Raw genomic sequence first — 16820 nt, 5'->3', positions numbered from 1 at the left:
TAAATCGCCAGAAGATGGTGAATCCATTTTCACAAGTAAAGAAAACGAGGCGATGTATATCTTTTCAAGAAAATAAACAGTAAGATCCAAATAATTTTTCTGCTGACAGCATTAGTCTTCTTTTCTGTACAGGAATCCTGCCCATCAAAGAGCGGGTTGGGTCACAGGTGTGGAGGCAGAGTGCTGGCTCATGGGGAGACGGAAGTGTCTGAGCCCTGAGCCAGAGCCGACATTCACTCCAAGCACCAGCAGAGACAGGAAAAGCCATTTTCCAGTCTCACAATCTACACTCTTTGCAGTAGGCTGAATAATGGTCCCCAAATATGTCTATACCCTTGTCCCAGGAACCTGGGAATGTTATCTTATATGGCAAGAGGGAATGTGCAGGTGTGATTATGACTCTTGAAATGGGACGATTATCCTGAATTACCCAGGTGCGTATCTCATATACATCTCACACAATCACAGCTGTCCTTATAAGAGGGACAGGAAGAACCAGGCCAGAGGAAAGAAGAGATTTAAAAACTATTTATAGTTTTATTTTAAAGGAAAAATAATAAACCTATTACCTGGTAACATTTAACATTTTTACAAAATGTGTATTTTTTTAATGATCTGAGTAGTTTTTCCAAAACTAAAACATACGGGTCAGTTGACTGGCATTGTCTTATTTTATTATTATTATTATTATTAAGTTTATTTGGGTAACACTGGTTAATAAAATTATATAATTTTCAGGTGTGCATTATAATTTGACATCTATATATTCTATTGTGTGATTACCACCTAGAGTTCAGTTTCCTTCAGCTACCATATAATTTGATACCCTTTACTCACTTCACCCTCTCATAACCCCCCTATGTTTGACCCCCCTTATCCTGTCTACCTTTTCCCTCCTACCCCGCCCCCTATCCTCTGGTAACCACTAGTCCATCGTCCATGTCCCTGTGTCTCATATTTTTGTAAATCTCTTCATGTCTGTCCTAAGATAGCTAGCTACATTCTCTTAAACATTTCTGCATTCAATTTGTTGCGATATATTGTGTTGGTTGAAGTACTTTATGTGTGTATTTTTACTATTTTAAATGCCAAAAATTAGCCAGCCTGCAGTACATGTATGTGCATGTACATGTGTGCGTGCGTGTGTGTGCGTGTGTATGTGTCTGCCCTTTGTTTTAAATGCCAAAAGTCAGCCAGCTTTGCAACCAAATTTACTTTAAATCATTGTAGGGAAGAATTTTAGTAAGTACAGAGTGAGAAATACATGGAATGGAGAGGTTAAAATACTATTAAATTCACAGACACGGGTCAGGAAATGACAATTAAATCTTCAAACAAGAATACGACATCTACCAGAATTAAGTGCTCTAACTACTGCGTGAAGTTTTCCTTCAGTGCAAGAACTGTGAATGACAAGCATTCTTACATGCTTATCAGAGCATTAAAGTTCTATTTTTAAAAATCCTTCAAATACGCAAGAACAATTTTAGAATTAGGATTCCGTATGATTATTTTTAAAAGAACACAAGGACAAAAGAATGAACCAAAGCAGAATAAAAGTAAGACAGGAGGGCAAGAGGGTAAAAGTAGAAAAGGGAAGGAAGAGAGAAATAGACAAGGAAGAGCAGAGAATGAATGTTACAAATATTACCACAGGCTCCATGTGGGAGCAGCCTGCCCCATTGCGTGAGCACGCATGTGCACCTGACACAGTGGGTTTTCACTCACAGGAAAGGTGTGATGCCAACAGATCTTTACACATGCTCAAACCAACTGCTATTTCTTGAAATCCTCATCTTTCATTTCTTCCATGTATCACAGGCTAGCAACTAAGAAGGTGATTGGCATAAGCATCCACCCCACTGGGCTCTACAGCGTCCAGTTACCCAAAAAGGAACCTCGCCATTCCACTCACCAAGCTGTGGCCCATGCTGGCAGCAGCTGTCAGCGCCTGCTGCAGGGCTTGGCTCTTCTTCAGTGTGCCTGGCTGGGGAGGGCCTGCCGACCACTCACAGGTCAGCAGGTACCGGAGAATGTCGCAGTGGCCCCTCAGTGCACTGTGGACCAGCGCACACTGTCCTTTCTTATCCAAGTGGTCCACCTGGGAAGCAGGGGTAGGGAAGGTCAATTTAGCATCACCTTTTCTCTGAGAACACAGGTTGCACCACAGATGCTGAGTGTAAACCTCAAGCCACTGCATATCCACGTTCCAATGCATCTTTCTGGAGATGCATTGAATTACTTCACTGTAATGAATGCACTGTTCCAGGCCTCGGGTTCACTTTGAGTAACTAGTGATTACAGGATACCCTCCTCACTCCCAGTGTCCCTCCAGCAAATGGCTGGGAACGCCTAGTTCTCTGGGGACTATGTGTGAGGACACAGACAAAACCTTTGGCCAAAGCCCCTGTGCTTCTCAACTTCAGTCCCGTGAGTGTAATATTCTAAATCTGCTGTGACAAGCTACAATTTGGGGAGCAGAGCAGTTCTTTAGTCACTGAGCCAGGAGAGCCAGTGAAGAGAGAGGAATCTGGAAAACCCAGCTCTGAACCAAGGAAGGGAAGGAAGGACCCTGAGTGACTTCTGATTGAAGAAGAAAGGAGGCCATGTGCAGGCGGGCAACCTGGCACATGTCGGCATGTCAAATATGGCCAGCCAGCCACAGAGTCCGAGTGTCTGAGTCCTGTGTACCTTCGACAGTCCGAGAGCAGCGGATAACACGTCATTCCTTGTCTACACCTGGGACTACTGGGCTGAAAAAGGGCCTAGCCTCTCCTCAATTGCAAATGCTGGGGGTGTTCTGTGCCCCTGCCCAGAGGCTTTGCAACAGCCACCTACACAATCTCCCTTTGCCTACAGGGCTTACGGCTGTGATGCGCGGGAACCTGCTAGCCTCCGAATAAAGCCAAGCCAGTGTGAATGTGGACGTGGAGGCATGGTGATGTGCGAACATGCCCACTGGCAAGGCTTAACTACAATATTTCCCTTCTTCCATGAGCTAAGGTTCATCTGTCCCAAATATTGTATTTTTGAGAGAAAAACCAAAAAGGCTCCCACAGTTCCTACAGCCCAATGTTTCTTTGAACTTTAAATATCCTAATTAACTATGAAGACAAATATCAGTGATTTATTTCTATTATTATTCAAAAGCACATCTCGCCCTTCCCAATTAAATGCTTATAATAAAGCTAAACAGAGCTACCGTGAGCTTCGCACAGTTTTATTTAATCCATTAACACTGACAGTCCTAGAGTAACTTGTTTAAAAATACACCGTTACTTTCTATTAATGTTAACACATTCACTTATTTAAGGCTCACACAACAGCCCTATGGTAGATAACTGTTGTTGTGCCTATTTTACACATGAGAAGCCTGACGCAAAGAGGCTAAACGACCTGCCCAATATCCTAGCTGGCAGGTGGAGAAATGAAGGATTCGGGCTGTCTAGACCCACAGAACTCATGTTATTGTTTAAAAGAAAGGCATGTAATGAAATGGAAAAAGGAGAGAAAAATAATCGAACATTTAAATCTTTCAACCAATCAGTGCTGTGTTAAATTCTGTGATAACTTCTAGGTGTACACTTGCAGGCTTCTGAAAGGACTGCCCTACTATTCATGCTGCTGGTGGCCAGGGGTCTCCCTGTTATCCTGCCTCCCCCTTTGACAACTTTAACCAGAGTAAGAGCTTAGGAGAAAACCACACGGCCCCTCGCTCTCCAAGGCTGTGCATCCGTGCACCTACATCAGGCTGAGCAGCGCCTGCAGCTCTACCCTTTCTGTTTATGTGGTGACTTCTGTTCACTGCAGTTCAACAAAGCACAGGCAAGGAAGACTGACCCAGTTGACAATTCTAGCAAAGCAGGGATGTGAAGATCTTTCCCCACCCACTGGGGCAGGCTGCTGCTTACCTTTGCCCCCTTCTTGACCAGCAGACACACCAGCTTCATGTGGCCAGCAGCTGCCGCGTAGCAGAGGGCGGTCATGCCATTCTCTGACATTCCCTCCAGGAAGGCGCCAAATTCCAGGAGCAGAGTGACCACTTCCTCATGGCCGAGGTGAGATTGGACGCACAGGATCGGGGCGTTATTTAACACTTCTGTCCTGTAGTTCACGTTGGCCCCTCCCAAAATCAGGAGACGGCTTACCTGTTGGATAATGTCCCCCAACAAGATTAATTTCTCACGTAATATCACAACACTTGCAACTACATTCGTTGAGAAGGGCAATATCCTCATTTTGATCCAGTGGTTCTCAAACCTGAATGTGCACCAGTGTTACCTGGAAATGTGTTGAAAATGCACATTCTCGGTGGTGGGAATGTAAAATCCTGCAGCTGCAATGGAAGAGTGTGGCAGTTCCTCAATATCCAGCAATTCCACTTCTGGATATATCACCAAAGGAAATAAAATCAGTCTCAAAGAGATATCTGCACTGCCTCGTTCACTGTAGCATTATTCACAACAGCCAAGAGGCGGAAGCAAACTAAAATGTCCATCGATGGTTGAATGGATAAACAAAATATGGTATGCACATACAATGGAAAATGATTCATCCTTTAAAAGGAAGGAAATTCTGACACATGCTATAACATGAAGGAACCTTGCAGACTGGCTAAATGAAATAAGCCAGTCATAAAAAGACACATACTATATAATACCACTTATATAGAGAGGTACCTAGAACAGTCAAATTCAGACAGAAAGTAGAATGGTGGGGGCTAGGGGGAAGGTGAAATGAGAGTTGTTCAGGAAGTACAGAATTTTAGTTTTACAGTGAGAAAATTCTGGAGATCTACTACGCCATAATGTAAATAAACTTTACTGAATTCTACACTTAAAAACAGTTAAGATAGTAAATTTCACGTTATTAATTTGTTTATTTTACCAAAATTTATAAAGCACATTCTCAGGCCTCACCCCCTGGACTTGTGATTTAGTAGGTTTGGGTGGGGCCTGAGAATGTGCCTTTTTAATGACTCCTAGCTGACACTGATGCTGTTGTTCTGGGTATCATACTTTGAAAACTCACTGCTTAATCTTAAAAATAGAAAATTCATTTTTCTGGCAAGGAAATAATCACAGGATTAAATAATTAACAGTGAGATAACAAGGCTGAAAGTAAACGGAAATACTCTTTTCTTCACAAGAAAGTGTATCTAAAAAAAAAAAACAGAACACATGAAAATGTTTGCATGTCCTTGCGATTGTCAGCAGCAAAAGATTCCCAGAAAATAATCTGCTTTTTCTAATTACTACATCCACCACCCACGAAACTCCTTAGATCCACATGTCGGGAAATTTATTTAAAGATTTTAAAATAAAATCATTGAATACTTTATGCAAATTGTAGCTATACCAATCTTTTCTGCATCTCCATGTCATTGAAAAACTGATACTCCACTAACACCTATTAAGATATCCACTGCATATCTTCAAACAGTTCCCTTCACTAGTCTCGACCAGCATCAATCACGCCCCTGACAGACCCTGGTAGACCTCCCGGGCTGCCCACTACGTGTGAAAACCACAGAGACTGTGTCATTCATTTGACTAGAGACACAATGGGATCATCTAAAGAAACAGAAAGATGATAAGTCATATAAAATTCAAGTTATTTCAGTGACATGTGTCCATAAGAGTAGCTGACAGAATTTTTACAAACTGATAGAAACTAATATTATTAGGTGGTAAAACCACAACTCGGAATAGTGAGACAGCACATAGACAAGTATAAAATCTGAAGTCTTGGTTGTTGCTGGAGCTTGAACCTCACGTGATCCTCCAGCTCCTTCTCTGACGGCCCCTCCCACGCCTATCCCCTCCCCTCCCCCACCGTAGCCACGCTGGGCCCGATGTTTGTACTGCAACGACAGCAAGCAGGGCCCAACCTCTCCGCCTTTACTTACAATTCCCTCTGTCGGGAATGCCCTTTCCACAGATACAGGTGACAAATGGTCACTTCCTACAGGTCTCTGCTCCAGCGCCAGGACACCAGAGAGAAAGAAGTCCTTTCCACCCTATAAAAAATACTCCCACCACTCCCCTCATGCACATCCTTGTGCACAGACGACCACGCCCCCACGCATTCATCAACCCCAGCCATCCTCCATCCCCTCCGCACACTCCATTTTCCAGCTTAGCCCACTGCACCAGACGCTGGCTGTAAGAGTCCAAAGTTCACAGAGGAGAGTGGCAAACAAAGGCCCTCCATGATAGGATGGCCCAAGTGTCAGATCCCCCCGCCCCCCGCACCTACATTACAGATCACGTACAAGTGCTGATGAGCCAGTGCCTGCCCCATTGTTTACACCCATCAGAAGGGACCACCTTTGAGCTCCGCCCAGGTTGGCACCAACTCAACTTCCATTCTCCCACTGCCAGCCAGCACTTGTGGATAGAAAGGCAGAGGACACATGGATGAAAAATCAGAAAAGGTGTCTCTCTCCTAACACTGACACTTAACACACGACCTAATACCTGCTGAGTCTGCTCCACAAATATACATGGGTTCACTCTTAAATGAACAGCAATCTCAAATTATGACTTGAAACGATTTTAAAATTGTTGGGTGGTGCTAAACAAAAGTAGAGGATTTTAGAAAATCATTTCCCTTTGAGCAGCTACCATTAGTATGGAAAGAACAGGATAAGGCTGGTGAAATAGTTGGAGATTTCATCAAGGCCTAGGAAAAATCGATTCTCAGCAAGAGTACAGAAGAACCCTGTGGTGTTTTCAAAACACACATAACGTCAGGCTCAGGTCACCACAGGACAGGCAGGAATGGACTAAATTCCCTTGTGAATCTGACAGCCAGTTACCTCATCTTTCTTATCAATCGTACCCCCTCGTGAGGACCAAGAGCCTAAGAGAAAAAGATGCACCACCCGAATCTACCTGACGGGCGCTCCTCGCTAACAATGTTGTAAGGTATACTTTCAGAAATGTCTCGCTGGATATGAGACACCACCTGGACGGTAGGCGCTTAAGGGCAAAGCTTTCCTAAACATGTATGTCTTCGATTCACACGTCATCTGCTTCTTGGGAAAAACATTTCCTTTCTTGGTACAATGCTGTAGGTATTTTTTACCACTTAACCCCCAATCGGTCTGTGGATCTTGCCCTAACCCATGGTTCTTCACCCTGCTGCATACTGAAACCACCTGGGAGCTTGAAAGTTTCCACCGGGTGCTCCGCTCTTGGAGATTCCGACTTGGCTGGGGCGCCGAGCTCCCCAGTGATTCTACTTGGTTGGCAGCCAGGGCCGTAAACACATCAGATGATAGATGCAGCTGTGGAACATGGCTTGCTCCGTGCCAGGTACCCTTCCAGCTGTGATTTGGGACAAGCTACTAACTGCCTTCAGCCTCATCCGAAACATGGAGATAAAAACAGTTTCATCTCACTGGTTGTTGTGAAGATTAAAAATGAATGTACAACACACGCACACACAGCACTAGTACAGCCCTCGGCATCCTATAAATGCTAAATAAATATTGCTATTATTACGGTCACCTTCCATGGAATCATTAGAAGAGAAAAGAGCCCAGGTCCCTTACCCTAGAAGGAACAGGAGGTTGCTCTGCCAGACCTGGCACCTAGAGGTCTGGCCTCTCCGGGCTGTCCACCAGCACAGAGCAGCAGGAGCCCGCAAGCTTCTGAGAGCACCTGGACCCACCAAAAACTCAGGCAGCTCTTCTTTACCACCAACAAGCCTGTCCAGAAAGCTTCAGGTGCCTACAGCAGAGTCTCAGTTTCCACAAAGGAGACAAGGCAGTAATAAAAATAACTCGCTTGACCATGTAATAAACGCCTAGTATTTTTCCAAGAGCTTTAACATCAGATTTCCCATTGCTATGAGACAGGCTCTTTGTTCCCTTCATTTTATAAGTGAGAAAACAGGCTCAGAGGGGAAAAGGCACAGAACAGCCCTGGGCACAAAGCTAATAACTGCCATAGAGCAGTCCCATGGCAGAAGCAGCAGCTCTAGCTAAGATTACTCTGCGTTCAAAGAAGGGGTGTAAATAGTTCATCCTCTACATTTTCTTCTAACTACATGGAAATTTTCCAACCATCGCCATCGCAGAAACTCTCCCTGGATAAAATCTGGAAATGGCAATATTATCTATAAACTTCTGGATTTAATGAATGCAAGAAAATAAAAAAGGGGGTTGGGGGTTGGCAAAGCAATATGATCATGAGAAACAGAAGAGGCAGTGGCCAGCATGTTCGCAAAATACAAATTTTAGTTTTCTCGGTAGTAACCGATTTAAAATGTGTGTTGCCTGTTATGCAGGATATAACTGGACCCTATCAGCCCAGAGAAGTAAAAACGAAGGCCATGCCTAACTCTGTCTCCTCCCCTCTCTGCCTACGGCTGAGAGAAGAATCACAACCTGAATTCTCCTCGGTCACAGCCTTGGGAAGCCCATGGCTAGCAGCCAGTCTGATGGGACAGTGTGAGCAAAACAGCCAGCTGGATGGGAGCCTGGTGTCACTGGTGGCAAGGACCCTAGTGGGCTGGCCAGGGCCTGGGCTGGTATGATACTGGCCTTCTAATACTCCATTATTAGAAGTCGCTGCCTTACCAACTAAAATTAAAATTCATCTACCAAGTAATCATTCCCAAGCAAGTCACTTTAATTTACCAAAGTGGCAAACTGCAATTATTGCTCAAAATGACATCCATTCCTGTATGACAACATTTAATACTCTCTTTAAAAAGTGCCTTAATTGCATGCATAATTTTAAATTACTGTAATTTGTTCAAGATTCTGTGAAAACCCTTTTTTTTTCTTGAAAGATAAAAGAAACAGAAGCATAATGGAAAGCCTTAAAATTTTATAACCAAGTTATAGAATTTGGGGAATAGTGTAGACATAGGTGACACTGGAGCTCTATAAAACAAAGATGAATGACTCTTAAAAGTACATATATGTTAAAGAAGAAAGTTGATAATCTCAGGAGGGTCAAGTTTACTACATTATTACGCTGTACCTTTTAATTTACTGTCTTAAAAACTCATATTCAAAAGAGTATGATACTTCCCATTTACTGTTTTCCACATTAAAAATCACTTCTGTGCCCATAATTATTAAAGAAGTGAAAACAGATATTGCATTATTTTTTCTTCCTTGCCATCATTATAGAATTTTATTAATTATAGAGAAGCCAAAAGATATATTTTTAGATGAAATGAAAGATAAAACAATTATAGTAACCTCAACCCAATTTCTATAAAATCTAAGTGAAACAAAAATTCTTACTATGACTTCTTCATTACATGAAGTCTAAACTCAGCTGTGCTCTCCATTGTTCTTTTGCAGTAATTTCATGCAGAAGGGAAGAGCTCCCTTTCATCAGTAGAAGTAGTGTGAAGGTAGTTCCCCTTACACTACAAAAACAGCTTCCCCATCCGCCCACCCCATAAACATATGTGTTGTTCAGTTGGGGCACAAGCACTCAAACTCAGTCTAAAGAGTGTACAAATGTGCAAAGGAGCAGGGCAGAGCATGGGGCTCCCATAACCGGTTCTCCAGTGGTGCTCTGCTCCCAGGTGCCTGGCTGAGAGGTGTGTCAGGCTGAAATCCAATGTGCCCCCTGCCCGTCAAGCCTGAACCCTAATAAGGGGCTGAGTCCATGTGCACGAGGCAGCTCCTACATTTTGTAAAGAAACTGTGTGCATCTATCTGGAGGTGGACACCAAGGCCTGTACTGGACAGCAGGGCTCTGGATGAGCTGCCCCCAAAGTCAGAGCCTTGCTAGGTCCTTCTGACACCCAGGATCCTTAGCCAGCATTGTTACACCCTCCCCTCCAGATATCAGGAAGTGGGGATCTAATGTACAGCACGGTGACTATAATTAACAACACCGTATTGCAGATTTGAAAGTTGCTGAAGAGTAGTTCTCAAAAATTTTCATCATAAAAAAATTTCTAACTGTGGTAATGGATGTTAACTAAACTTATTGTGGCGACCACTTCCCAATATATACAAATATTGGAATCACTAGGCTGTATACTTGAAATATGATGTTATATGTCAATTATATCTGAATTTTTAAAGAAAAGGGAGTAAGGGGGAAAAAATACACCAGGAAGGCAGGGAAGGGAGAAGAGCGGCAGAGCAAACATCTACCAGACTCAGGAAGTGCTCAGGAAGCCCAAATCCCCAGACACGCATCAAAGGTACGATTGCTGAGGGTACGGTGCGCAGACAGAAGGGAAGGAAAGGCAAAGAAGTCTCTCAGGAGTGTCCCCCACAACACCATCTCTGGGGCATGTGGCCCCCTTCCCAGGTTGAGTTTGGTTTGATGAACCAAAGTAAGAAGAAGACATATGCCCAGAAACTTCCAGGGCTTTGTCTGTCCTTTGCTGCATGACCACATCAGGCCATCCTCGTGCTACTAAGAGGGGAACAGGTATGCCTGTTTTCACGGAGGTGACTGACGGAGAGGACCCGACTCCCTAGGAATCTGCCTCAGAGCTTCTGCAGGCAGCCAGGCCTGTCAGGGCCTGTGGCCGAAAGGCCTGGAGTCTAGCAGATATGTCAAGCAGGTGAGGAATCTAGAATGCGAAAATATTTATGATCTCATTTTACTTTGCATTGGAAAGGACGGTTGCAAGCTGCTATAACTTAAACCAGTAATTCCCACACCCTTTGTGGGAGTTAACCCTTCTTTGTTGCCTTAACCAGATACTTGGCCTCTGTGTGCTTTAGATTCTTAGACTGTATTGAAAGAGGACGGAAAATCTACACTAAAAAGCTCAGCCAGATACTGTGACATGACAACAACTAACCAAGACTGAGGAAGCTCTTGGCTCAGCAGTGGGCTGACACCGATATGCTTTCCCTGGTCATAAATACACGTGTACATGAAAGCTTTAGTAATAGTTTTCCTCTGTGTACCCATTGCTTTGTGTCACTCATCAGTGCTTCATTTCCTATGAACCATAAAGAGATAGCCCAGATTAGAAACACAAGACACTCTGAAAATCAATTTTCTTGGGAAATCTCTCTCTGACCTTTGGTTGCCTTTGTGAATTGCTTCCTTATCACATCCGCTCTCAAACAGTCTCCATGTGCTCACATAGCAGCCCCCGACACCCCACATCTTTCTGCCTAAGTGAAAGCTAACCTTCTAGAAGAGAAATGGTAATAGAACATTCAAGTCTGTGTGATTTACACCAAGGAAAAGGCATCATCAGAAGCTCCCCACCTCCTGTGGCCACCACCCAGTGCAGGGAGAAGGCAGGACTGCTGGATGGCAGCAGGCACCAGGGCTGGGGCTCTGGCTCTCCGTGCAGAGGGGTTGCCTACCTTCACATTGGGGGTGTAGAGATTCCTGAGAGAGGCGAGGGCAGCAGACAGCCCTTCAGTGCTGTACCCTATCCACAGGGCTTGGAGATGGCTTGAAGAGATTCCTGTCTTCTTACTGAGGCCCTAGAAGCAATCAGAGACAAATCAGCCTCAAGAGCTGCTTTCCCACCTGCAGCTGGCTGTGCCTCCAGAGGGTGCAGATAGGAGGTCACGCATGGTAAATGCTGTGTCTCATACAAAGAACACCTGGATCTGTGAGCCTTCCCTTCCTAAAACCAAGGATTGAGGAACCAGCCTGCCTTCGCTACGTGAACTGTATGTCTGGGGGGAAAAGATGGCAGATGAGGAGAAATGATCTTTTCCTTATAGAAGTTCTCCTGTCAATCAAAAGAAGGATAAACGATAGAGTAGCACTATTCTGTAACACCCAATGAATGAATGAGTCCAGGCAGAGACCTGTAGTGGTTGACGGCATCACACCAAGAGAAGCAAGCATAAACGTTGTGCCTCCTGATGCAAGAAACCCCATATTAGACTTATATAGAGTTTAAACTCTAAGTATAACTAGAAAGTAATCATGATACCCTGGAGGGGGAAGGGGAGGGGATCAAACCTAAATGTGATTAAGCTTCTGGATACAACTACCAAATGATAGGAAATAAAGAGGAAAGATGAACACGTTAAACTAGATCACGAGAAACAGGAACACGATCAAAATCCAGGTGGTGCAAAACTAGAGGTCAAGTAACTCATGCTCTTTGATAACAAGGAGACAAAGTGAATAAAGCGGAAACTTTAGGTGAAAGGAAGCTTAAAAGAGATTTAAAAGGGAGAGAGTAAAACCTTACCATAGCATCTGGATACACACTTGAGTGGTTCTAAATCAGAACTTTCAGGGAGAGGGGAGGGGGTCGTGTTTGGGATGCAGTCCTTGGAGGGCTCTGAGAAGACTGATGAAGCTGTGGAAAATCTCTAAAACCAAAAACTTCAAAAGACAATGACGACGACAAAGACACCCTTCCTCACAGTGGCGCGTGTCTCACCTTGAAAATGTGCGCCTTCAGGATGTGGTGGCCGAGCTCCATGGTCTGCTGGAGGTTCAGCTTGCCCTCTTGCCGAGAGAACATGAATGCCAGGAGAGCGTGCCCATTCCTAGGACAAGCAACACAAAGCCTCATAATAAAAGACCCTCAAGTAAGAACATCACCACGCCACCCCTGAATTACTCTCCTGGCACTCTGGCATCACCATACAAAATGCGGGAAAGCTGACTCTTTACAAAAGATGGCTATAGTGCTGTTTATTCTTCAAGTCATTTTTAAGGGCTTTCTCTGGATTCCCCCTTCTGTGGTGTGACCCAGAAAGAAGCTCCAGGACGGGGCAGGTCTTTACCAGCCACTGTCTGTCCCTCATCTATCACTTTCTCACCACCTTACTTGATTTGTCTGTCATAAAAATGTAAACACCATGAGACTAAGGGTCTTGTCTAAGTCACAGATACAGTCGCCATACCTAGCAAGTGCCCAACACTTAGTAAGTATGAAAATATGTGTTTTTTGGATGGATGGATGGATGGATGGACAGATGGAGGAGAACCAGCACTGGACCTGGCATTCAGGCCTCCCCTCAGGATAATCACCTTGTGGAGTAGACTTGAGCCAAAAGGCAAGGCCTGATAATGGGAAGAAAAACCATGCTGTGGATAGTACAACTCATGAGCAGAAAGAGCTAAATTCTAAGCATGGATGGAACACACATCCTTGTGGGGGGAAATAAACTAAGAGGAGCGGGCTTGCTATGTCTGGGCACATGGTGGACATCCGACTGTCACCACCAATGAATCCGCCACTAATCCTTTCACGGACGAGCCATTCTACTCATTTTCCCCTCTATGCCTGCAGAACTCGCTCTGAGGACTCCATGCTGTTGTCTGAGCCAACTGCTTTGGAAAAGATGCCAAAGCTTGTTTACTCCAATAGCAGTGACTTCTGCATAGTGAGAATTATTTTCATTTCTATCAACCTGACAATTGTGAAGTGCTGAATTTAGGGGGGAAAGCCGGTACTTGTGGAGGAAAAGATAAACATTATAGAAAAAAATTCATTGTCCTAAATGTGTTTTCTGATAGCTGCTAAATCTAGATGATTAAAAGCACGCATCATAGCAACAGTATTTGTCCAGATACATGCCTGTTTCTTAAACAGGTTATAAATGATGTTAGAGATGAGGAAATAAAGGCAGGTAGAGACCAAGAGGTTGATTTTTATGCTACAGGGGAAGTCGGGACTTTTAAGGCCACATTGCCACTGAGCTTCCAGTCCAATGGCTTATAAAGGTCTGGAGCTCTCCCATGAGCACATACACAGTGCCCCATGCACGTACTCCACCTCCCAAACCTCGAGCTCGAGTTTCTCCTCTCAGGTGAGAGCCTCTCACACTCCCACCTCTCCTGTTCCCATGCTCTCACGGAAATCACACTCCACCACCTTCCAGTGGTCTAGACTACCACACCCTCCTTAGTCTCCGTCCATGGCCTGGTCCCAGGGTTCAATCTGGCTCACATCGCTCTAGGCAGGACCATGGTCCCAAACATCGGCTAAGCCATCCTCAGTTGCCCAGTCTGCTGAACTCTGTGGCCACGCCAACTGTATCCACAACAAAGAGATGCTAAGTGCCATGGCTGGCCCTTATGGTATAACAACCATGCACCCTTCGGCAGCCAGGCCAAAGGTCTGCGGTGCTCTTGGCTAAGTACACGGCTTCCCGCCTCTCCAAGGAGACAATTCACCATGCAATCGCTGAATACCTGTGCTCCTCTATATCCAATCTACCTTTTCTTCCTTCCCTCCTGGTCTTGGCATCACGAGCCCCTTTCTAAGTCTACTTGTCCATTTCCAAAGCTTATACATCAAGATTTACTAAATGCCAGATGCAATCTTCCTTCCCTCCTGGTCTTGGCATCACGAGCCCCCTTCTAAGTCTACTTGCATTCATGAGTCTGTCCATTTCCAAAGCTTATATATCAAGATTTACTAAATGCCAGATGCACAAATTTAACTGAATTATTTCATTAATCTGCACGACCCTGTGAGCTACTAAGTAGTGATGCCCAATTTGTTTACATGAGGGAACAGAGGCCTGGACAGGTAGGTGTTTGCCCAAGATGAAATGGCTAAGCAGAGATCTGAACCACAGTCTACTCATTGTGAGAGTCCATGCTTTTAACCAGCAAAACATGATTATTCATTCGTTCGTTCATTATCATGCCCCTCATAACCAGCACCATGCTTGATACTGGAAATTCCGTGGGGAACAATGGAAGGTGCTTCCCTTGAGGAGCTCTCAGTGACTGGAGGAGATGCACGTAAACAAGATGAAATTCAGCTACGATGGTGCTATGAATAGACTCAGTGACAATACAGAAGCGGCAAGTTGTCCCGTCACTCAGCCCCCATTCCCCTGCATTCTCAATTTCTCCTCCTTTACAGATTGTGTTTCCTCACACTGTCATGATGTTTCCAACGGACACCCTAACCTCTTATGTTAAAAACAAAAACAAAACCCTTGCCCACACTCAAACAACCCTAAACCTCTCTATCCTTTCAGTGTTCATCCAGGACATTGGCTCTCTCCTGTTTCACTCCTCACAACCCAATGAAAGGCATCTCCTAAGGATCTAGGACCCTTCTCCTGAACTGAAGAGCCAATGGCTTCCTCTCAATCCTCATCTTCCTTCGCCTCTCGCAGCACTTACACTCTAAATCCTCCATGTCCCAGCAGGCCAGCACCCCCTTCCTCTAACTACCCTTCTCACCAAGTCCCACAGCTAGATCTCTACCAATGATACCAACTCTTCGACTTCAACTTTTCCTTCAAGCTTCAGACCCCACCTGCCCTTGGAACTTGTCTACCTGGGGGTCCCACTGAACCCGCAAGCTCGAATTGCAGAAAGCTAGCTCCTGCTCTGCAAACCCCATCCACACCTTCTGCCTTTCTTACCCTTTTGAAGAATAAGGCCATTCCTAGTTTGTGAGGTCAACACCTTGATATGGTACCTTCTTCTCCTCGACTCTGCTCACAAGGCCAAGCCGTGCCCATCTATCTCATATCAGCGAAGCCTGTTTCCACCCCACTGTTCCACCCCAAAGCGAGGTCCGAGTCTCCACTCCTGTCACAGTGGTTCCTACGCTCCACACCTGCCATGCTCCTGCTCATGTAGGTGATCTGTACTCCAGAACCTTCAAAGGTTCTCCAGAGATAGATGCCAGGCCCCCTAGGCACGTCCTTCTGTTAGCTCTTTCTACTCCTCTGTTCCATGACAAAGGCTCCAACCAAACTAGATATGTCGTTGCCAGAACACGGCCTGCTCATTCTGATGTGATGCCTTACACAGCTCCTCCTGTCTGCAATAGCCTTATTCTGAAATCCTAACCATTCATTCCTCAAGTCAGTGACATGTGGGAAACAAAGTGGATGGGAGACTGTTCTAGATTAAGAGAGTCCTTGTGTAACCCTAACGAATCGATGGATCCAGGAAATCATCAATGGCTCGAGAGACGGTGAGACGTTAAGTGATTCCTGATGGAAGTACTCACTGCCGCCCATTAAGTATCTTTGCAAAAAACATTTTCTTAAATAAAATCTGATCAAGCATCTAGATTTAACTACCAATTTATAGAAAATAGAGGTGATGAACACATTATAAATCACCATGAGAACACAATCAGCAAAATTCAGATTATGGGAAATTAACAGGACAAACTATCTGGCTGCTCTTTTTAAACAAATAAAATGCAAGGAAAGACCAGAGAAAGAGAGGAATATGTAGATTAAAAGAGAAACAATAAAATGCATTTTATGGCCCTTATCTGGATCCTGATTCAAACATACTTAAAAAAAAAAAAAAGAAAGAAAATGGAGAAATAGATGTGATGATATATCAATGAATTAGTATTAATATTTTAGGTGTTGTAATGGTATTGCAGTTAAGTATGAAAATGTACTCTCTTTTTGAGGTGCATAATCAATTATTTAGGGTAAAATGTCATGAAGTCTATAATTTACCTCAGCAAAAAATAACAGATGGAGCAAATACTGCAAAATATGAATCATGTTTAAGTCTAGGTGCTGTGAATGAAGGCTATGAGAAACTCTACTCTAACTTTATAATTCTGCTCCTGGATTCTAACCTAAGAAATAATCAAAAATAGGAAGGGAAGGAAGAAGGGGAGGAAACCCTCATTAAGTACTTCTCTCGTGAAACAGCCACCGTCATAAAGTGAGGAGATACTTTCATTTTACAGATAAGGAGACTATGTCTTGGAGAATTAAAATAATTTGTGTACAAGAATTATACAAGTCAGCATTCACCTAAAATATCTATAGTTCTTGAACTTCATTCAGCAGACAGAGAATATATAGAACGATGTTGGAAGGAAGGTACTGCATTTAATTCCACAATGGTTTTTGCAGATCAACTACGTGCAGGGTCCTGGGGCAGATG

At 44.2% G+C, this 16820-nt stretch overlaps 1 protein-coding gene across 12 annotated transcripts in view; it reads right to left on the bottom strand.

Annotated features, from left to right (window-relative positions):
* Window positions 1–16820, bottom strand: part of TANC1 (tetratricopeptide repeat, ankyrin repeat and coiled-coil containing 1) — a 215529-nt gene that overhangs the window by 28937 nt on the left and 169772 nt on the right. For all 12 annotated transcript variants that reach the window (XM_006921103.2, XM_015596701.1, XM_025039235.1 and 9 more), the window contains 4 exons: window positions 12361–12469; window positions 11318–11440; window positions 3912–4148; window positions 1916–2101 (listed from right to left, as the gene is read on the bottom strand). In XM_006921103.2, the coding sequence (XP_006921165.1) occupies window positions 1916–2101; window positions 3912–4148; window positions 11318–11440; window positions 12361–12469 (655 nt within the window). The remainder of the gene's footprint in view (window positions 1–1915; window positions 2102–3911; window positions 4149–11317; window positions 11441–12360; window positions 12470–16820) is intronic.

The sequence above is a fragment of the Pteropus alecto genome, unplaced genomic scaffold, assembly GCF_000325575.1.
Source record: "Pteropus alecto unplaced genomic scaffold, ASM32557v1 scaffold3, whole genome shotgun sequence".
NCBI lineage: Eukaryota > Metazoa > Chordata > Mammalia > Chiroptera > Pteropodidae > Pteropus > Pteropus alecto.
Note: the sequence above shows the minus strand (reverse complement) of the source record. Positions and strands in the feature narration are given on the sequence as shown.